At 42.2% G+C, this 23,759-nt stretch overlaps 1 protein-coding gene across 1 annotated transcript; it reads right to left on the bottom strand.

Annotated features, from left to right (window-relative positions):
• Nucleotides 1–19,109: 19,109 nt before the first annotated feature.
• On the bottom strand, nt 19,110–21,271 carry LOC112743576 (universal stress protein PHOS32). The gene is made up of 4 exons (XM_025792846.2): nt 20,790–21,271; nt 20,588–20,697; nt 20,320–20,438; nt 19,110–19,473 (listed from the first exon to the last, which is right to left on the bottom strand). The coding sequence occupies exons 1-4, from the start codon at nt 20,962–20,964 to the stop codon at nt 19,386–19,388; spliced, it is 492 nt and encodes a 163-aa protein (XP_025648631.1). The 5' UTR covers nt 20,965–21,271; the 3' UTR covers nt 19,110–19,385.
• Nucleotides 21,272–23,759: the final 2,488 nt, after the last annotated feature.

The following is a 23,759-nucleotide window of genomic DNA, read 5'->3' as shown; positions in this document are numbered from 1 at the left end:
GTTACAAGGTAATGCCGTTCGGTCTAAAAAATGCCGGGGCCACATACCAAAGGTTGATGAATAAGATATTCAGCGAACTCATGGGCAAAATAGTAGAAGTCTATGTGGATGACATACTCGCAAAGACCGCACGACCCGACGATCTCCTGAGCGACCTTAACGGCGTTTTCTCGTCCCTCCGGCAACACGGCATGAGGCTCAATCCGCTCAAATGCGCGTTCGCCATGGAGGCCGGAAAGTTCCTGGGCTTCATGATCACTCAAAGAGGAGTGGAAGCCAATCCCGAAAAGTGCCAAGCGGTCCTTCAGATGAAGAGTCCGGGTTGCATCAAAGACGTCCAGAGACTTGCCGGAAGATTGACGGCCTTATCTCATTTCCTCGGAGCATCGGCAGCAAGAGCCCTACCCTTCTTCAACTTAATGAGAAAGGGAATGACGTTCGAATGGACCCCAACGTGCGAAGAGGCATTCAACCACTTCAAGGAAATCTTGGCGGCGCCGCCAGTTCTCGGGAAACCCAGGGCCGGAGAACCACTCTACCTCTACCTGTCAGTAACCGAGGAAGCGCTTGCCGCGGTCCTCGTTACAGAAGAAGCAAAGACACAACAGCCCGTTTACTTTGTGAGCAGGGCACTCCGAGGACCAGAGCTGGGGTACAGCAAACTGGAAAGACTGGCGCTGGCGCTCCTAGTGTCCTCCCGAAGGTTAAGACAATACTTCCAGAGTCACCGTATAGTCGTGAGGACGGATCAGGCGATTCGACAAATACTGCAAAAACCTGACTTGGCTGGTAGGATGATGACCTGGGCCATCGAGCTCTCACAATATGACCTACAGTATGAGCCCCGACATGCAATCAAGGCCCAGGCAATGGCAGACTTTTTGGTGGAAGTAACAGGGGACCCTCCCGAAGAAACGGGCACACGGTGGAGGCTTCATGTAGACGGAGCCTCCAACCAAACATCCAGAGGAGCAGGGGTCATCATAGAAAGCCCGGCAGGGGTCATCTATGAGCAATCGACCAAGTTCGAGTTCCCAGTGTCGAACAACCAAGCAGAATATGAGGCTCTCCTGGGCGGACTAATGCTAGCTCGGGAAGTCGGGGCGGCGAGGATCGAAGTATGCAGCGACTCCCAAGTTGTCACCTCGCAGGTAAACGGAAGCTACCAAGCCCGGGACCCCCTCCTCCAAAAATACTTGGAAAAGGTTAAGGAAATGACAAGCCAGTTCCAGGAGGTCATCGTCCAGCACGTTCCAAGAGAAAGGAACACACGGGCAGACCTCCTGTCGAAGCTGGCGAGCACAAAGACAGGATCGGGTAACCGGTCGCTCATCCAAGGCATGGTGAAGGAACCAACGGTCGCCCTCCACTTGACGAAGTCGAGCCCCTCATGGCTGGACCCCATCACCAATTTCCTGGAACTCGGCAAGTTGCCCGAAGATGAGAAAGCAGCCAAAGCTTTAAGAAGGGAGGCGGCCAGATATGCAATCATACAGGGACAACTATTCAGAAAGGGACTCAGCCAGCCCCTACTGAAGTGTTTGCACCCCGACCAAACGGACTACGTACTTAGAGAAGTCCATGAGGGGTGCTGCGGACACCACATCGGGGGCAAAGCCCTAGCAAGGAAGCTAATCCGAGCAGGATACTACTGGCCGACAATGATGAAGGACTCAAAGGAATTCGTCAGAAAATGCACAAAGTGTCAACAAAACGCCAACTTCCACAAGGCGCCGGCCTCCGAGCTAAGCTCGCTAACGACTACGCGACCTTTTGCACAATGGGGAGTCGACCTCCTGGGACCTTTCCCAGTCGGCCCAGGACAAGTCAAATACCTCATTGTCGCCATTGACTACTATACCAAATGGGTGGAGGCTGAACCACTAGCCACGATATCGTCCTCCAACTGCCGGAAGTTCATGTGGAGGCAGGTGATAACCCGTTTCGGTATCCCGGAGGTCGTTATCTCAGACAACGGGACCCAGTTCACTGACAAGAAGTTCATGGAATTCCTCTCCGGCCTAGGGATAAAGCAAAAGTTCTCCTCAATAGAACACCCCCAAACGAACGGGCAGGTAGAGGCCGCAAACAAAGTCGTCCTCCTTGGTCTAAAGAAGCGCCTAGACAGTAAGAAAGGAAACTGGGCTGACGAACTCTCCTCCGTCTTATGGTCTTACCGGATGACCGAACAAAGCGCTACGGGGGAAACTCCCTTTCGCCTAACATACGGGGTCGATGCGGTAATACCAGTCGAAATCGGCGAACCAAGCCCCCGACTACTACTCGCGGGCATGAGCGAAGCGGTCGAGAAAGACCTGATTGAAGAAACAAGGGAGATGGCTCACCTAACAGAAACGGCGCTGAAACAAAGAATAGCCCTGTGTTATAACGCAAAAGTCCTCAAACGAGATTTCGAGGAAAGGGACCTCGTCTTGCGACGCAACGACATCGGCGTCCCGACCCCAGGGGAAGGTAAGCTGGCGGTAAATTGGGAAGGTCCCTACAGGGTAAGGGAGGTACTCGGCAAAGGCGCTTACAAACTCGAAAGACTCGACGGCAAGGAAATACCCAGAACATGGAACGCAGGTAACCTAAAGAGGTTCTACTCTTGACCCACCGGCTCACCGACCAGGGAGCCTAGCCAGATAGTTGATATTTGCCCTATCCACATATTAATTCATCTTGTTTACTTACTTTGTCGAATACTTGCCCAGCTGACGATTAATTTTCACTTGTTCAAATTTTTTACTTGTTAAAATTTTCTTACTTCACATCTGTTCCACACGACTGATACCTAAAACGGCGCCCCGGGATTGATCACCCCGGGAGCCAGACGGCTCATAAGCCTTAACCAATTCGACGACAACGCGACCAAACCGGTCCGAACTGTTGACAAACGTGAAAACGGCGAGACGGGCACAAGAAATAAGCCCGCCCAGAATAAACGGTAACACGATAACGGCAACACGACAAGACAACGAAACGAGCACAAATCACAAAGCAACCAAACGAGGATAACTTATAAAGTGTCAAAATATGGAACGGACAAGCAAATTGTTCAAAACAAACAAAACAACAAATACACAAAGTTACAAGGAATCACTTCCTCGGCATATCTACAACCTTGCCATCTTGGATCATTTTGAAGACCCCAATAGCAGAGGTGTCGAAGTCGGGAGCCACAATCTTTATTTGAGCCTTCAAGGCATCCTCAGTCATAGTAATTGCATTCTTTCCTTGATCCTTGGTCGCCTTCAGCTTCTTTTTGAGCCCCTCAACTTCTGACCTAGCGACCTCAGCCAACGAGACAGCTTCGTCACGCTCCTTCTCCAAGGTCGCCACACGGCCCTGGGCAGAGTTCAGCTGACCCTCCAAGGTCATCTCCCTCTCGATTAGGCGGGCCACCGACTCGTCCGAAACTTTCAACTTCTCGGCAGCAGACGCCACCTTCTCCTCCGAAACCCTGAGCTTCTCCGTCATTTCGGACAACTGACCTTGGAGCTGCTCAACTTGGACTTTGAAATCATTATTGGCTTTAACGGAGGACTCGAGCTTCCTCCGGAGAGCTTGCATTCCCGACAACTCAAACTCAGCCTTTCGGGCTATTACGGCTCCCCGGAGCAAAGTCCGATACATCCATCTAGCCTGCCCAGCCAGTTCAGTGCCAAGGAAATGTTCCTCCGTCCCGGGGATCAATTGGGAATCTATAAACCTGGTTGCATCAAAATTCCTCTCCATGATACTAAGGGCCCCCTCCGGGCTGGCTGACGACCTCCGCCTCTTGGGGGTGTGAATGAGCTCCACGTCATCATCTTCTTGGTGAGAAGCGGTTGAGTGCCCGCCAGTTGCCTCCTTGTAAGACCCGGTTAATTAACGGCTAATTAACCCATATATGAGAATTTATTCTAGAAAGTCAAAAATGATATTTTTATGGCTTAATATGATAGAGGAAATTGAGACGAGAATTTCGGTACCAATTTTATAGAATTCGGACCAAGATTGGACCGAACGGGCCAAACCGGGCCAACCGGACCCAAAGTGGGCCCTTGGCCCAACATAACTAAACCAAAACCCTAGTTTTCAGCACTCTCTCTCCTCACAACACACTCAAACACGCTGAAATTGAAGAGAGGGGAGGAAGAACACTCTCTCAAGTTCTTTCTCTCACTTGATCTTCAAACCACCATAACTTTTGATCTAGAGCTCCGATTGCCGCTCCGTTTGCGGCCACGCGTTCACCGCGGAGAGCTCTACAAAACCCATACAACTAATCTTGAGGTAAGCCACGTGTTTCTGTTCGAAATTCCAGCCCTTATTTTCGAGTTTCATGGGTAAAATGTTGAGATTTTGGGTTCTTTGATGTTATAGGACCCAACTCTCTTGAAGGAGAAGGTTAATGTTGTCTCCTTGGACCTTGGGTGTGGTAAGATTCTCAACCCTAGTGTGATTTTGTTGTTCTATGATGTTTGGGTTTTGAGATGTTGTGTATGGGTATGATGATTGTGGCTTAGGTTGTGTATATGTGAATATTGGAGCTTGATTGGTGATTTTGGAAAGCTTGGAAGAGGGTTTTGTGTGATAAAATCTGTTCTTGGAGGTGTTGATACCTTGAGAGCTTGTGGACAAGTGGTTTGGAAGTGCTCCGGTTGAGCTTGGGGAATCGGCTAAGGTATGGTTTTAGTTTCCCGTATCTAATATGTAATGTGGTAGGAAATACTTAGGCTAGAGGCCCTAAGATAGGCATTGAATTGTTGGTGTTGTTGAATGGTTGAAATATATGATGTGTTCATATATGTGATTACGAATATTGATGCCTTGATTGTGTGAAATATGAGAAATGCATGTTGTGATATATGCTTGATGGATGATTGAGGTTGAATTGATGGGTGGTACCATGTTGATGGTGAGTATGATGTTGATTATGTATAATGATGGTTAATTGGAAATGGTATTATTGGAAATTGGGATGAGGAAGGATGTATGACATGATATTGTGTTTGTCCTTTAGCCATTTGATTGAGAAGTGTTAAAATGGTTGGATGTGGTTTTGGAAACCTTGGTAAAGTGTCAATGTGTGAGTTGAGGAGGCTTGATGTTGAATTTGATATATTTTGATTGATTTCAAAGAAAAGGGATGAACCTAGCATGTTTTGATTGGTTTTGAAAAGAGTTGGAAATGGCTTGTTTTGAAATTGGCACTTTGTGGTTTTGTATGAAAATATGGTTTTTGGGCACACTTTGGCGGGACATAACTTGGACTACGGATCTCCGTTTTGTACCAAATCTGTTTAGAAATGAAATTGGATCCGGGATGTCCATGCCGTTCAAAGAACGGGTGAAAAACGATTTAAAATGAGGAAGTTATGTCCGTTGGAAGATTGGGGTTTAAATCTGTGAATTCTGCAGCTTTTAACTTAGAAAATTTTTAGCAGAATGACCCCTTGCGCGTGGGCGCACCTGGCGCGTACGCGCCGATCTTCCAGAAAGCGCCATCCACGCGTGCGCGTGATGTGCGCGGGCGCGCCGATTGTGCTGCACCCAATGCCCAGCCATTTTCCAGAGAGTTATGCCAGAACTGTGCCAGTGTTGTGCCTGGGGCACGAGAACACCCACGCGTACGCGTGGTTAGCGCGTGCGTGTCGATTGGCAAATCTTTAATCCACGCGTTAGCGTGCATGACGCTTGCGCGTCGATGAGTTTTTGAGGCCATCCACGCGTGCGCGTGGAGTGCGCGTACGCGTGGCCCTGTTTTCATCCCAAAGTTGATTTTTGAGTTTTAAAAGCCAAATCTCATACTTCTAAGCCTCCGATCTCACCATTTATGTCTTAAATCATTATGACATGCCTAGCTATTAAAAAGGGGCTAGTGAATGAGGTAACTTGCGAGTGAAGCAAGGGAAAAATGAATGATCAATGAGGATCAAGATGATTATGTGAGATGCGGAGGATGGTGGTGGAAGTGCTTGTTAAGCCATGGGCCGAAAGGCTATAATTGCTAATGAAACGGCTGGTTATGGATTTAACCGTGAGCCGGAAAGGCTGTGTATAATATGAATATTGGCTGGTTCTGGACTGAACCGTGAGCCGGATGGCTGATATGGATGTTGATCCATGGATGAGAATTCATGCATGCTTATGCTGAATTATTGATAATTGAGATTTGCACTTCCACTATCAGAGGCACGAGATCCCTGGGAGGAAGCAGTGGCTAGCCACCACGTGCTCCAGGTGGAGGCTCGAGACTCTGTTGACCCTATGTCGTAAGTGTGGCCGGGCACTGTGAAAGACCCGGATGAGCTCGCCCCCGAAATATTCACCAGTGAGGGTGATGGATATGGATCATGTTTATGATCAAGTTTATAACGAGTATAACTCGAGTTGGGGATGCGCGACAGAGGGACAGTCCAATGGTTAGCTACCAGGACTTGTCGGGTTGGCTCTATAACCGACAGATGATATCATCAGCCACTAGGGACAGGCATTCATCATATGCATACTATGTGAATTGTTTGAGATTGCCTATTTGACTGCATATTACTTGCTAATTGTCTAAATGTCTTAACTGCTCCTATTTGTATATTCTTTGTCTGATATAACTGTGTTTGCTATAATATACTCCTGCTGGTGGTTGGGAGGTTTGAAGGAATTGGAAAGAGAAGTATTAGTTAGACTGAAGAATCTTTAGTCAGATACCCTTATATGGTTTAGCTTGTTTATAAGCTTTGATATTATCTGGAGGAAGTTCTAGGATTGCCTTTGGCTTTCCTCTATTATTATGTATTATATATGTGGAAGCTGTTACCGTGCTGGGGACCTCTGGTTCTCACCCATGCGGATTTTGTGGTTTTCAGATGCAGGACGCGAGGCTTCTCGTTGAGGCATGCTGGAGACTTCTGGATTAGCGAAGATCCTTTGTTCTTGGGACTCTGTTTTGGTTTATATATCTTGTTTAGATACTTTTATCTCCATTAAATAATACAAACTGTGATGACTCCTTCTAGAGGGGATTTTGGAGAATAGGTTGTATGTATTTGTGTCCCTTTGGGTTTCCTTTGGGGTTTCCTTATTTTATTATATGTATATATTATTATGCTCGGACCGGTTATCTTCGCAGCCGGATTTTGAGTCTTGATATTCCCGTTTTTGACACTCTTTATATATATGATCTTGCGTTAGCTTATCCTTTGCTCGTTACGTTATCGATCGGAGTGTTGCGCGTTCGAGTTATGGTTTTTGTTTACCCCTTTTTCTACAAAGGCTCCTAGTTATAATCAATTATTCATACTACTATACGTACTAAATTTTTGTTTTAGAGGTCGTAATACCTTGCCATCTCTGAATTATGACTTAAGCATAAGACTCTGTATGGTAGGGTGTTACATTATGGTATCAGAGCAGTTCGTTCCTATAGAGCCTGAGGGATGGACTGACTATGCTTCTGTGCATTCTCTCTGTGTGTGTTATGTGCTATTAGTATATCTGCTTGATATAATTGGCATAAACGTTCATGAGCATGCATTTGGGACTTTGAAGCACTAGACTTCCGATATTGAGACTGATCAACTTAATATCGATTGTTGGGTGTGTATAGGAACCAGATGGCGCCTCGTGGACGCGGTAGAGGTAGTGCGAGAGGTCGTACGAATGCTCGTGCACCGGAGAATAACCCTAATGTCCCGGTAAACTTTATGGCTGCGTTGGAGAACATGGCTGCTGCTATGCAAGCCACTGCTGAGGCTCTTGGTCAACAGATGAACAACCATGGTAATGATGGAGGTGGAGTTCAGGGTCCGATGACCTTGGCAAACTTTTTGAAGGTTAATCCGCCTAAGTTCAAGGGAACTACTAGCCCGACTGAGGCTGATACATGGTTTCAGGCTATAGAGCGAGCATTACAAGCACAAGTGGTACCTGAAGGACAGCGTGTCGAGTTTGCCACTTATATGCTCACCGGTGAGGCGTCGCATTGGTGGCAAGGCATCCGACGTCTTCTGCAGCAGGGTGATGACTATATCACCTGGAATGTCTTTCAAGAAGAGTTCTATAAGAAGTACTTTCCGACTTCTGCTAGGACGGCTAAGGAACTTGAATTGTTACAGCTGAAGCAGGGTACTATGTCCATATCAGAGTATACTGACAAGTTTGAGGAGCTGTTCAGGTTCTCTCGTATGTGCCAAGGGACTCCGGTGGAATATGAGGAATGGAAGTGTGTTAAGTATGAAGGAGGACTCCGGAGTGATATCTTCAGTTCAGTAGGACCAATGGAGATTAGGACTTTCTCCGAATTAGTGAACAAGTGTAGGGTTGCTGAGGAGTGTGTGAAAAGGGCAGCCGCTGAGAAAGGGAGTCACAAAGGTTCATTTCCACAGAACCGAGGGAAGGGCTTTGCACCTAGAGGTCCGTCTTTCAAGAGGGGGAGCTCTTTCAGGAGGCCCAACAACAACAACAATTTCCAAGGGAAGAAGTTTGGGAAGCAACCTCAGAATGAACAAGCTTGTACTAGGTGTGGGAGTCACCATCCGGGAGTACCATGCAAGGCCGGATGGGGTTTGTGCTACAATTGCGGAAAGGCGGGGCATAAAGCCGCAAGTTGTCCAGAGAAGCAAAAGCAAGGTGCTGGGAAAGCACAACAGACGGGTCGGGTGTTCACCACCTCAGCTGTGGGTGCAGAGGGATCCGAGACACTCATTCGAGGTAACTGTGAAATGGCTGGTCAAACTTTAAATGCTTTATTTGATTCGGGAGCATCGCATTCATTCGTTGCATTTGAGAAAGCCCATGAGTTAGGGTTGAAGATCGTAACCTTAGGTTATGACTTAAAAGTGTATAATGCTACCCATGAAGCTATGGTAACTAGACTAGGATGCCCGAAAGTTTCGTTTAGGTTCAAGCAGCGTGATTTTGTCCATAATCTAATCTGCTTACCGATGATCGGTCTTGATCTTATCTTGGGATTGGACTGGTTATCCGAAAACCATGTCCTGCTTGATTGTTCTACCAAGTCGGTGTACTTTATGCCGGAGGATACAGAAGGGCCAGTTGTGGTGAATAATTATTACTTGAATTCAATGATGGTGAACTGTTCTGGAACCGAATGTCAGGGTATCCTGTTGTTAACCGCGGGTGTTTCGGGTGATGATCAAAGGTTGGATCAGATTCCGGTAGTGTGTGAGTTTCCGGAAGTGTTTCCCGATGATATTGAGGAATTTCCACCTAACCGAGAGGTCGAGTTTGCTATTGAATTGGTGCCTGGGGCGGGACCAATCTCAAGTGCTCCTTATAGGATGTCACCGTTAGAGATGGCCGAGCTAAAGTCTCAGTTAGAGGAATTGTTGGGTAAGAACTTTATCCGACCAAGTGTTTCCCCGTGGGGAGCTCCAGTGTTACTGGTAAAGAAGAAAGATGGAAGTATGCGACTCTGTGTGGATTACAGGCAGCTGAACAAGGTCACCATAAAGAATAAGTACCCATTGCCGAGGATTGATGATCTCATGGATCAGTTACAAGGAGCTGGGGTCTTCTCTAAGATTGATTTGCGATCCGGTTATCACCAGATAAGGGTGAGGGGTGAGGATATCCCTAAGACCGCTTTCAGGACTCGTTATGGTCATTACGAGTACACTGTAATGTCCTTTGGGTTGACGAACGCTCCTGCAGTATTCATGGATTACATGAATAGAGTATTCCGTCCGTTTTTGGATAAATTCGTTGTTGTCTTCATTGACGACATACTGATTTACTCCAAGACTGAAGAAGAGCATGCGGAATACCTGAGGACCGTGTTGCAGATTCTAAAGGAGAAGAAACTCTATGCGAAACTGTCTAAGTGTGAGTTTTGGAAGGATAAGGTGAAGTTTTTGGGTCACGTGGTGAGTAAGAAGGGAATAGCCGTAGATCCAACCAAGGTAGAAGCTGTGATGGATTGGAAGCAACCAACCACAGTAACTGAGATAAGGAGTTTTCTGGGTTTAGCTGGCTATTACCGAAGGTTCATCAAAGGCTTTTCGCAATTAGCTTTGCCGTTGACAAAGTTAACTCGCAAAGACACTCCGTTTGTTTGGACTCCTGAGTGCGAGGAGAGCTTTCAGACATTGAAGAAAAAGTTGACCACTGCACCTGTGTTAGTGTTACCTGAGCCGAACGAGCCTTTTGAGGTGTACTGTGATGCATCGTTAAAGGGCCTAGGGTGCGTGCTGATGCAGCACCATAATGTGGTGGCGTATGCCTCACGACAGTTGAGACCTCATGAAGTTAGTTACCCTACGCACGATTTGGAACTCGCTGCGGTTGTGTTTGCCTTGAAGGTGTGGAGGCATTATCTCTATGGGGTTAAGTTCCAAGTTTTCTCTGATCATAAGAGCTTGAAGTATCTCTTTGATCAGAAAGAGCTTAATATGAGGCAGAGAAGGTGGATGGAATTGTTGAAGGACTACGACTTTGAGTTAAATTACCATCCTGGAAAGGCGAATATAGTGGCGGATGCGTTAAGTCGAAAGTCGTTATATGCGTCTTGGATGATGCTTCAAGAGGAGAAGTTGCTCAAGGGATTCGAGAGTCTAAAAATTGGTGCTCGAGAAGTATCTGGAACCTTGTGTTTGAGCCGATTAGAAATCTCGAGCGACTTTAAGTCCGAACTCCTAAAGGCTCATGAAAATGATGAAGCGTTATGGAAGGTGTTACCGGCTATCGAGCAAGGAAAACAGTGGAGAGTGTCGGAAGAGAAAGATGGGTTATGGAGATTCAAGGGTAGGATCATGGTGCCGGACGTTGGCACTTTGAGGCAAGATATCTTAAAGGAGGCACATAAAAGCGGATTCTCCATTCACCCGGGAAGTACTAAGATGTACCATGATTTAAAGGCGATGTTTTGGTGGCCGGGTATGAAGAATGATGTGGCGGAATATGTTTCAAAGTGCTTAACTTGTCAAAAGGTAAAGATTGAACATCAAAGACCTTCCGGGATGTTGCAACCCTTAGAGGTTCCGCAATGGAAGTGGGAAAGTATTGCAATGGACTTTGTGTCGGGATTGCCAAGGACTAGGACTGGTTTTGATGCTATCTGGGTGATCTGGACCGACTGACGAAGTCAGCTCACTTTTTACCCGTTCGGATGACTTACACCCTTGAGGAGCTAGCTCGGTTATACATAAAGGAGATTGTGAGACTCCATGGTGTACCTGCTACTATAATCTCTGATAGAGATCCTCGTTTCACTTCGAGGTTCTGGGGTGCATTTCAGAAAGCTTTTGGAACTCGATTAAGCTTGAGTACAGCGTACCATCCTCAAACAGATGGTCAATCCGAGAGGATGATCCAAACACTAGAGGATATGTTGAGAGCTTGTGTTTTGGACCAACCGGCGAGTTGGGATCGGTATATGCCGTTAGTAGAGTTTGCATACAATAATAGTTACCATGCGAGCATCGGAATGGCTCCGTATGAGGCTTTGTATGGGAGAAAATGTCAATCTCCACTATGTTGGTATGAAGCTGGAGAGAAAGGCTTGTTGGGGCCGGAAATGATAGCTGAGACCACTGAACAAGTCAAGAAGATCCGAGATAGGATGCTTACGGCGCAGAGTCGTCAAAAGAGTTACGCCGATCAAAGGCGGAAGCCCTTAGAATTTGAGGCAGGAGATCATGTTTTCCTGAAAGTTACTCCGACCACAGGAGTAGGTAGAGCGATTAAAGCAAAGAAGTTGAATCCTCGATACATTGGTCCATTTCAGATCTTGGAGAGGATTGGGCCAGTGGCGTATCGGGTGGCTTTACCACCCCATCTTTCAAACCTGCACGACGTATTTCACGTGTCGCAGCTTCGAAAGTACACTCCTGATGCTAGCCATGTGTTAGAACCCGAATCGGTTCAGTTAAGAGAAGATTTGACGCTTCCAGTGGCTCCAGTCAGAATTGATGATACTAGTATCAAACGGTTGCGTGGAAAAGAGGTTTCATTAGTCAAAGTGGCTTGGAGTCGAGGCGGTGTTGAGGAACACACTTGGGAACTTGAGTCGGAGATGCGAACGGATTATCCGCACTTATTCTCAGGTAATTGAATTTGAATTTGAATTTTGTGGGCAAAATTCCCAATTAGGTGGGTAGAATGTAAGACCCGGTTAATTAACGGCTAATTAACCCATATATGAGAATTTATTCTAGAAAGCCAAAAATGATATTTTTATGGCTTAATATGATAAAGGAAATTGAGACGAGAATTTCGGTACCAATTTTATAGAATTCGGACCAAGATTGGACCGAACGGGCCAAACCGGGCCAACCGGACCCAAAGTGGGCCCTTGGCCCAACATAACTAAACCAAAACCCTAGTTTTCAGCACTCTCTCTCCTCACAACACACTCAAACACGCTGAAATTGAAGAGAGGGGAGGAAGAACACTCTCTCAAGTTCTTTCTCTCACTTGATCTTCAAACCACCATAACTTTTGATCTAGAGCTCCGATTGCCGCTCCGTTTGCGGCCACGCGTTCACCGCGGAGAGCTCTACAAAACCCATACAATTAATCTTGAGGTAAGCCACGTGTTTCTGTTCGAAATTCCAGCCCTTATTTTCGAGTTTCATGGGTAAAATGTTGAGATTTTGGGTTCTTTGATGTTATAGGACCCAACTCTCTTGAAGGAGAAGGTTAATGTTGTCTCCTTGGACCTTGGGTGTGGTAAGATTCTCAACCCTAGTGTGATTTTGTTGTTCTATGATGTTTGGGTTTTGAGATGTTGTGTATGGGTATGATGATTGTGGCTTAGGTTGTGTATATGTGAATATTGGAGCTTGATTGGTGATTTTGGAAAGCTTGGAAGAGGGTTTTGTGTGATAAAATCTGTTCTTGGAGGTGTTGATACCTTGAGAGCTTGTGGACAAGTGGTTTGGAAGTGCTCCGGTTGAGCTTGGGGAATCGGCTAAGGTATGGTTTTAGTTTCCCGTATCTAATATGTAATGTGGTAGGAAATACTTAGGCTAGAGGCCCTAAGATAGGCATTGAATTGTTGGTGTTGTTGAATGGTTGAAATATATGATGTGTTCATATATGTGATTACGAATATTGATGCCTTGATTGTGTGAAATATGAGAAATGCATGTTGTGATATATGCTTGATGGATGATTGAGGTTGAATTGATGGGTGGTACCATGTTGATGGTGAGTATGATGTTGATTATGTATAATGATGGTTAATTGGAAATGGTATTATTGGAAATTGGGATGAGGAAGGATGTATGACATGATATTGTGTTTGTCCTTTAGCCATTTGATTGAGAAGTGTTAAAATGGTTGGATGTGGTTTTGGAAACCTTGGTAAAGTGTCAATGTGTGAGTTGAGGAGGCTTGATGTTGAATTTGATATATTTTGATTGATTTCAAAGAAAAGGGATGAACCTAGCATGTTTTGATTGGTTTTGAAAAGAGTTGGAAATGGCTTGTTTTGAAATTGGCACTTTGTGGTTTTGTATGAAAATATGGTTTTTGGGCACACTTTGGCGGGACATAACTTGGACTACGGATCTCCGTTTTGTACCAAATCTGTTTAGAAATGAAATTGGATCCGGGATGTCCATGCCGTTCAAAGAACGGGTGAAAAACGATTTAAAATGAGGAAGTTATGTCCGTTGGAAGATTGGGGTTTAAATCTGTGAATTCTGCAGCTTTTAACTTAGAAAATTTTTAGCAGAATGACCCCTTGCGCGTGGGCGCACCTGGCGCGTACGCGCCGATCTTCCAAAAAGCGCCATCCACGCGTGCGCGTGATGTGCGCGGGCGCGCCGATTGTGCTGCACCCAATGCCCAGCCATTTTCCAGAGAGTTATGCCAGAACTGTGCCAGTGTTGTGCCTGGGGCACGAGAACACCCACGCGTACGCGTGGTTGGCGCGTGCGTGTCGATTGGCAAATCTTTAATCCACGCGTTAGCGTGCATGACGCTTGCGCGTCGATGAGTTTTTGAGGCCATCCACGCGTGCGCGTGGAGTGCGCGTACGCGTGGCCCTGTTTTCATCCCAAAGTTGATTTTTGAGTTTTAAAAGCCAAATCTCATACTTCTAAGCCTCCGATCTCACCATTTATGTCTTAAATCATTATGACATGCCTAGCTATTAAAAAGGGGCTAGTGAATGAGGTAACTTGCGAGTGAAGCAAGGGAAAAATGAATGATCAATGAGGATCAAGATGATTATGTGAGATGCGGAGGATGGTGGTGGAAGTGCTTGTTAAGCCATGGGCCGAAAGGCTATAATTGCTAATGAAACGGCTGGTTATGGATTTAACCGTGAGCCGGAAAGGCTGTGTATAATATGAATATTGGCTGGTTCTGGACTGAACCGTGAGCCGGATGGCTGATATGGATGTTGATCCATGGATGAGAATTCATGCATGCTTATGCTGAATTATTGATAATTGAGATTTGCACTTCCACTATCAGAGGCACGAGATCCCTGGGAGGAAGCAGTGGCTAGCCACCACGTGCTCCAGGTGGAGGCTCGAGACTCTGTTGACCCTATGTCGTAAGTGTGGCCGGGCACTGTGAAAGACCCGGATGAGCTCGCCCCCGAAATATTCACCAGTGAGGGTGATGGATATGGATCATGTTTATGATCAAGTTTATAACGAGTATAACTCGAGTTGGGGATGCGCGACAGAGGGACAGTCCAATGGTTAGCTACCAGGACTTGTCGGGTTGGCTCTATAACCGACAGATGATATCATCAGCCACTAGGGACAGGCATTCATCATATGCATACTATGTGAATTGTTTGAGATTGCCTATTTGACTGCATATTACTTGCTAATTGTCTAAATGTCTTAACTGCTCCTATTTGTATATTCTTTGTCTGATATAACTGTGTTTGCTATAATATACTCCTGCTGGTGGTTGGGAGGTTTGAAGGAATTGGAAAGGGAAGTATTAGTTAGACTGAAGAATCTTTAGTCAGATACCCTTATATGGTTTAGCTTGTTTATAAGCTTTGATATTATCTGGAGGAAGTTCTAGGATTGCCTTTGGCTTTCCTCTATTATTATGTATTATATATGTGGAAGCTGTTACCGTGCTGGGGACCTCTGGTTCTCACCCATGCGGATTTTGTGGTTTTCAGATGCAGGACGCGAGGCTTCTCGTTGAGGCATGCTGGAGACTTCTGGATTAGCGAAGATCCTTTGTTCTTGGGACTCTGTTTTGGTCTATATATCTTGTTTAGATACTTTTATCTCCATTAAATAATACAAACTGTGATGACTCCTTCTAGAGGGGATTTTGGAGAATAGGTTGTATGTATTTGTGTCCCTTTGGGTTTCCTTTGGGGTTTCCTTATTTTATTATATGTATATATTATTATGCTCGGACCGGTTATCTTCGCAGCCGGATTTTGAGTCTTGATATTCCCGTTTTTGACACTCTTTATATATATGATCTTGCGTTAGCTTATCCTTTGCTCGTTACGTTATCGATCGGAGTGTTGCGCGTTCGAGTTATGGTTTTTGTTTACCCCTTTTTCTACAAAGGCTCCTAGTTATAATCAATTATTCATACTACTATACGTACTAAATTTTTGTTTTAGAGGTCGTAATACCTTGCCATCTCTGAATTATGACTTAAGCATAAGACTCTGTATGGTAGGGTGTTACACTCCTCGTGAACAGAGGAACCCTGATCCCCGATAGGCCTTTTCCCCGCCTTAACGGCCTCCCGAGAAGAAGCCTCACCCTGACCTTCAACCCCCATGGCCGGACCCCCTGACTTCCCGGTATGATCCTCCCCCTCCCCAGCATCCTTCTCCGTCTTCTCGTCATCATTTTCCTCAAAAAAGGTCTTCATCAAGTTTTCAAGCCCGACCACAGTTGCAGACATTTCCACTACAACAAACAACAAACGCGTTAGTCGTCAAAACGGATAAACGAAACAACAATAAACACAAAGACAAGCAAATAAGACAACTCACGGATATAGCTCCTGCCGGCCTCCCGTTCACCCATAAGAAGATGAGGGTTCACGGGGTTCTTTTCAAAAATAGCAAAAAGAACGTCAGCTATTTGTTTATCCACAGGCGACAACCTTTTGTATGTCACCTTGATGAAGGAGTTCGACCCCGCCCCGAAACTCCAGTACGTCGGGATAAGGCGCTCCCCCTCTAACGACAACCAAAAGGGGTGACGACCTTTGACGGGGCGAACTTTGAAATACTTGTCTTTGAAGCCGTGATAGGAGTCCTCAAAGAGGCCAAATATCTTCCTACCCTGGGCAGAACGGAAAGAGAGAAACCCCTTCCTCGCCTTCCCCTGCTTGGAAGGGTTGGTAAGGGTAAAGAAAAAGAGAAAGACGTCTACTGATACCGGCAACTCCAGGTACTCGCAAACCATCTCGAAACAGCGGATCGAAGCCCAACTGTTCGGATGGAGCTGAGAAGGGGAAACGGATATCCGGTTGAGGAGCGCCATTTGGAAATCCGAGAACGGTATCCGTACGCCGACTTGTGTGAACATGGATTTGTAAAACCAAATCCAATCGGGGACCCGAGGAGAATGGAAGTTGAGCTCATAAATACGCTCGCGGGGGGCAGGAATGGAGACCTCATAGTTGGCTTCCTCGTCCGTCCCACCGCACAAGTGGCCGGCTTACCGGAACTCGGTCAACTCTTCCAAACTCATTTGGTTGGGCGGTTCCTTTATATCGTCAGTCACCCAAGCATACGGGTCGTAAGCCGCACCAGATCCAGAAGACCGGGAGACAACGCGAGGCATACCTACAGCGGGGTACCACTCCGTTAGTCTATGAGGTCGGGAGCCCGAAAAAACTCAGAAACTACGCCTTTTCAACTCAATCGTGACCAAACACGGCTAAAAACTACGCCTACCACATAAACCACCCAAAACCTATCCTAGAATGGTACCCCTCCCCTAACTCACCTACCCCAACATTGAAAAACCTTTCGGCAAAAATAAACTAGCCATGCAACAAACGCAAACAGCAATCGCACAGCAGCAGGACATAACACAGATACCAAAGGATAGAGACCAAAAAATTACCTGGAATGATGAAAGAAACTTGGACTGAAAGTTGAAGCAGGAGGGAGTTCGCACTGGAAGCTTTGGATGTTAGGGAGAGAAGGAGTTGGAAATAGTAAGAGTGGGAGGTGGATAGGGAGAAAACTGTTTAAAAACCACCTCCAGAAGCGCGAAAGGAAGCAGGGGCAAGATAGTCTTTGCGCGCGGGTTTTTTCAAATCATTATGAGCATTAAATGCCCAGTGCGAAGAACGAAACGGCAAACGGATGCCACAACAAACCAAGAGACACGCGTGCAAGAGACGCGTCTCTCCCACGGTCAGCCGACCCGACGACAACGCACGAACGAAGACATCACGCGCCACCAATGGTCTTATGGTCTTCACGGCCATCGCTGACGCGTCGGGGGCACTGTTACGGCCCGTCCCAAATCCACGCGGGTCAACCCGACCCGAGTTCCCTCCGGCCCGGCAATGCGTCCTCCCCCGACCCGGACACGCGTCCCGTACGGCTTGCACACAGCCGTGGGACGGCGTCCTTGAGGGTATGGGCCTGTCCACTTGAGGGGCCCATTACTGACATGTATATAAGGGGGAGACTGGCTCTCCCCCCGAGGTACGTGACATTCTTACATCACCTCCCTTCTGCCTGCACATATTCTGACAAGAGCGTCGGAGTGTCCTTGCAGGTGGCACCCCCCCTTCCTCCACGCGAAGTGCTTGGGACCTCGCACACCCGGGACCAGGAGACCACGACCAGACGAGCCTCCCCACCATCCCAAGCGTAGACTCCAGAGTCCTGACCCGAACCGTCCGGTACCCGACTTACCGAACAGTATGGATAAAGAGAAAAATGCATAAAGTAAATAGAGATTAACCGTTATACGCATCGGTACTCTTACGTGACTCACTTACCAGAGTATGTGAATGCAGATATTTGGGCTCGAAAACTAGAAAGAGCTAGGATTTAGTTTAGTTATGTTTTAGTGAGTATTTCTAGAGAGAAAAAACTCGTTTTACTTTAGCGGGCCAGTCCCGGACAACTATAAAGGTGGCAATCAGACTGAAACTTGTGAGACTAGCTCGTTAAACTTGCCAAAAAAAAAAATGCACACGAAACTTGTCCGGCTTAACTTGCGGACTTTGGTAGAAAAGAATGGCTTGGCAACCAAATTCTTTTTTTTTATATATATATATATATAAATGCAAAAAAGTTAAGTCTTTTTTATCCTTTTATATCAAAATTTTTGTAGACTTATGAATTTTATATAGTATTTTTTTATAATTAATTGATTATGAAATCATAAAATTTATTTTTTATTTTAATTAACTTAATAAAAAATTTTGAATTTTTCAAAAAATATCGGAATAGGCTAAAGTTTTTTAATCTCCTATTTTAGCAGGGTAGGCTGCATTATATTTTTTTTTTCTATGGCTGAAATCTTATATATTTAAAGAAGTACCGTATTATCAATCAATATATAGTATATAGAAAAGATATTCATCTAAAAAGTAAAAACATTAACACAATACAACACAAATAGATTCGATTATATTAAGAAATAAATAATATAATAAAACCGAAATACATCTAAAAAATGACACTCACATATTTGTGTCACAGGTGCATTGCTTGTTCGTGACCTAGTGCTGCCCGAAACATGCGCTCCCAACCAAATGCTATGTGCAAAGCATGGGTAGGAATATTGGAAGAATTGACAATGATGAATACCATGTACCATGTGCCCAAATGGGCATGATGACAAAGTGGTTGGCAATAATATACTACTAGAAAAATGGAATTGTCACCGTCCATGACCGTGTTGTCCGATAAGGCAGACTAATTAACGAAACACAAAAATCTTATCCTGTAGCTCACACTTTAGATTTGAATTACCAAATATCTCAGCAACTCCTTTTGAAAATGGCACACATCTAAATATGAACGGATATACGGTTAAAGTTAAGGTTCCAATTTGAATTTTTTTTTATGGATTCAAAGTTTTGACCTTAGAAAGATGTTTAGACCTTTTCACTTGTTTACTAGTAATTTATTATTTACGCTATAAATTGCCAAGAACTTATTAAGATATGAGCTCAAAGTATAACAACCAAACGACAAAAAGTCACAATCTCGCCATAACTCCCGTCACAAATGAGAATCCAAAGACATATAATCCCTAATATGTCTCCTCAAATTACATTATACTTTTGATAATATGGAAAATATAAAATAATACCTTATTCTCAATTCTCAACACTGAAGCCACAATACAAAGAACATAAATATAGAAAGAGTATAGTATATAGTCATATAAAGCTAGATAAAGATAAAGATTACTGAAATGCTCTCCCAACAAATTGATCATCATATGTATACACTACTTGGTGGTGCTTGAATCCTTGACAATGGTAACAGGGCATGGGGCATGTGTCATCACAAAGTTGCTAACACTTCCCAATATTATCCTGGTATTTTTTTTTTAAGCACCATCACAGGAACAGGGTAATCCATGAGATCCAAGTCACAATAAATAGAGAAAGATATTATATAGAGGTGTATCAATCAAGCAATAGGTGTGATTTTCTTATTCCGTATAAAAAAAAAGAACATGATAGGTGATTGTGATTCATGTTTTTCAGAATTTCTGAAATATCTAGTTCTTTAACAAAGTTTTTAAGATATCCTCTCTTATTCATTTATTTTGCTGCCCTGACTGTCATATTTATTGAATTTAATTGAAAAATATAAATTTTCCAAAATTTTAAACTATGATCTATTTATAAATAAATTTTACAGAAAATAGGGTCTAAATATATTCTTACTCTAATAATTTTAAAGCTTGAATTACACCTTTAAACTTAAAAATATGATTGCAGCATAATCTTTGATTCTAATGTCTAAATCTAATCTTGGTATTTGGTTAAGAAGATATAACGAAAATGAAAGTTTAAAAAAGAAAATAAGAAAATTAAATAATATTTTTAGGTGGTTTTACAACCAACCACCAGTCACCATAACCACTGATTGTGTTTTTCAAAATTATATATATCGTTATTTTCACAAGAAAAATATTTTTGGTAGACTCAAAAAAATCTTCAGCAAGAACAAATAATTGTTTTTACACTCTTCCATTATATTATCTACGAAAAAACTTTTCCATTATATCTTAATTGTATCTTTTGTCTTTTCAGTACACACAAAAGCCAATTAACTTGTGTCATCCTAATTTTTTTTTCTAAACTATACTCCAAAGTCCAAAGAACAATAAAAACAGGGAAATGTGAAAATAAATAAATAAATAAAATACACACCTTTGGATTGTGCTAAGTCCCCTGCTTCCCAGTACAATTGAGTCCAGTTTCAGATCTTCAATAGAATCCAGAAGTTTCTCTCTTGCATCACCCCAATAAATTTTTGCAACAATGTTCACCTGAATCAAAACATAACTTCACTCATAAAGGTACCTCTAGAACAATCTATGCCAAAAAATCAATACAGAGAAAAACAGAGAGAACAACAAAAGCAAACAGAGATTAGAACAAAAATAAAATAATTAAAAAAGTAAAAACAAAAAGAAACCTCTTTTTGTCTTGCAGCAGTGTCAAGCAAATCAAGAACCTCAATATCAGTTTGAACTGCATACTTGTTCATAATCTCTTGCTCTCTAAACTCCGTCAAAGGAATCAGAGCTGCAAACATAACCAAACGAAGTCAGATCAGATCAATAACAGGTTTAGAACAAAATCTGCAATAAAAAGAAAAAAGAAAAGAAAATACTTACGAGAACCATCTTTGAGCCAAAGCTGGTTACGAGATTCATCAGGAGAATTAGGGTTGATGTGGATGATATAGAAAGTGTCACCTTTATCAGCCAAGTTGTCAAGTGCCCATTTCAGAGCATTCTTGCTGCTCTTTGAGAAGTCCATTGCTACTCCCACTTTCCTGTCCTTTCCCATGGTTTTCACTGATGATCGGAGAACACAGAGTTGTATCTAATGAGACAAAAACAAACACAGGACTTGAATTAAGATTGATGAATAGTTGAATATATATGTATGAGGAATGAGGGCGATGATATTGGCGACAGTGATAAGTGATAACGGAAATGGGTGTGCCAAACCCCAAATCCCAAATAGTTATCTATGCTTCTTTACACTTTTTTAAAGATAGCTTACTAAAATATTCGTTTACAAAATTTAGACGGTGAATTATTTTAGAGAATAGCCTAATGCTTTTTTTTTTTTTTTGAGTTACTGTATTAGTGCTTGTTTTGGGGTGATTATTTTGTTTAAAAAAAAAATTTTTAATGAAAAAAGATTTTTTTTTTTTTTAAGCTTGTTTGATAAATTTCTAGGAGTAAAAGTAAAAGTATTAAAAAATATATATATATATATTTTGAGAAGTTGTAAATTTACATCTTTTTTTAAAAAATCTTTTTTTCTTAAAAAAATGATGTTTTTCATGTAATAAATAAACAAAAAAATATTTTTATATTGTTATACCCAAACATAATTGATAGATAAAAAGATCTTTTTACATGAGATATCTAAACATAAAATTACTTTTACTTCTCCATAAGATCTTTTAAAAAAAGATAACTCGAAAAAAGATCTTTTTTTAGAAGCTCACCCAAACAGACCCTTAGTGGATCGGACGCATTTTGAATATGATATTTATTGATATTTATTTAATATGCATGTATGTTATATTTAATCGTATTTTAATAAAAATAAAAATATTATTTGTACAGTAAAATTAGCTACTAAAAATCTAAAATTAGTCACCAATATATTTGTGTATAAATATATATGTAATTTAATTTATTTTTAATGTGTATTTATATTCTAATATATATTTTATACTAATAATTGACTTTAATGGTTGATTTTGGGATGCATGTAGTATAACTAATAAAAAATAAAAAATTCTTCTCTAAACATGTTTAGACATATCTAAATACTATCACGTATTAACATGTTCAGTCTTATTTTTAATATATATTTTTAAAATAAATTTAGATATAATATATATTATTATTTATTAAAACAAAAAATATTTTAAATACTTGATATAATTAAAATAAGACATTAAAACTAATTAAAAAAATTAATTCATATTTTATATGTATACATGTCTCCGTAATTTATAAATTTTAAAATTCGCCTGTGAGTGTATTCCGTGTCGTGTCACATGTCTATATTAGTATGCATCATAACACAATTAGGTTTTTAAAAAATTTTGTCATGAACTTACAAATTTTTAAAGAAAATAAAATATTTGATAAATTTTTAAGTTCACAAAAGAATATCTAATAAATTTTTAAAACATTATAAGGGTAGACTTATTGATTCGCGACAAAAGAACAAATCGTGTTTAATGTTGTAATTTTTTAAGTATTTATAAGTTTGATATTTTAATATTTTTAAGAATTTATATTATATTTTTTCTCAAAAAATTTTTAAGTCTATTACAAAATCTTCTAAAAATTTTACATTTTTATTTGATATTTTATTTTTAAAAAATATATAAATTACAAATTCTTTTAAAAAGTTATCTGCCGTATCATTCAAATTTAATATTAAAATGCTCATAACGTGAACATTCTAAATCTATAGGGCAATTAACCCTTTACACTTGTTTTTGGCAAATTACACACTGCTTTTTTCATTCTTTTCCAGATGTGCCGAAATTGAATTTTTAGAATATTATTCTTTTTTAAAGAAAAATGCATGGACGATAGCTATTCCCCGTTTTGTGTCGCAATCAAGGTTGTAGAAGAGAAGTTGCCAAGAAGCTTCGTCGCTGGTTTACACAATATAGTTTTCCACTTCCAAAAGATTTTATTCACATGTAACATTCTTATATTTTGCAGAAGCAAAAGAAGCAGTAGTTCTAAAAATACATGATTTTTTTTAATATAAAATAAAAAAATAATTAATTTTTAAAACAAGATATTTAAACTTTAAATTTTAGAATACGATTTTTTTTTTGTATTAGGGGCGAATTCGTCGTACTTCTGGACGAACTCTATATAAATTATGGAGTTCGCCGCACCCTCGGCGAACTCTAGGTTGGGTTTCAAAAATAAAAGCATGCCTATTGGAGAGCGGAGCTGAGAACCACAATTTCATTTTCCATTTTCGTTCTTATTGTTGACATTTTTTCTCTACATGTCAAGGAATCCATTGTTATCCATTGATTATGATGGTGAAATAGTGTACGATGAAGAAGGTTCTATCGTTTTTAGATCGGGACAACCGATAATTACCTATATGACATCGGAAGTCAAAGTCTAACAACGTTGAAGAATCTGACAAAAAGGGTGAAAAAAATTTACTACAGATATCTTACCGAAGTAGATGATAGTTTGTTTTATAAAAGGTATATCACAGCTGTCTTGGCTCTGTTGATAGTATATCTATTAGACTACGGTTGTGAGAAATATTTCTATTGTTTTGAATCAGGTACGTTTACGTGACGACGAGGACGTACGTCTTATAAGGTCGTGGCACAACGGATGGACAAATGTTCATCTGTTGGAATTATTCGTGTTCCTCATTGAGTTGGGTGGTCGAAGATCATCTGTAGGTACTGTCGATGATAATCCGTTGAGCGGAGCTATTAGACGAAATATCAGAAGGACGATGGTGGATCTAAATATGCCACCTGAAGGTAGTCAAGAGAGATCTAATGTTGAAATTCGTAATGCTGACATGATGGGTGACGATGTTGAAATTCATGAGAGTTCTGC

Source organism: Arachis hypogaea, chromosome 14, assembly GCF_003086295.3.
Source record: "Arachis hypogaea cultivar Tifrunner chromosome 14, arahy.Tifrunner.gnm2.J5K5, whole genome shotgun sequence".
Classification (NCBI taxonomy): Eukaryota; Viridiplantae; Streptophyta; class Magnoliopsida; order Fabales; family Fabaceae; genus Arachis; species Arachis hypogaea.
This window is presented reverse-complemented; position numbering and strand designations above follow the sequence as displayed.

Coding starts and splice junctions, on each gene's coding strand:
- LOC112743576 (XM_025792846.2), bottom strand. CDS start 20,964: ATGGGAAAGGACAGGAAAGTGGGAGTAGCAATGGACTTCTCAAAGAGC. Junction 20,698..20,789: donor TTGGCTCAAAGATGGTTCTC/GTAAGTATTTTC, acceptor TTATGTTTGCAG/CTCTGATTCCTTTGACGGAG. Junction 19,474..20,319: donor GGACTTAGCACAATCCAAAG/GTGTGTATTTTA, acceptor AAAAAATACCAG/GATAATATTGGGAAGTGTTA.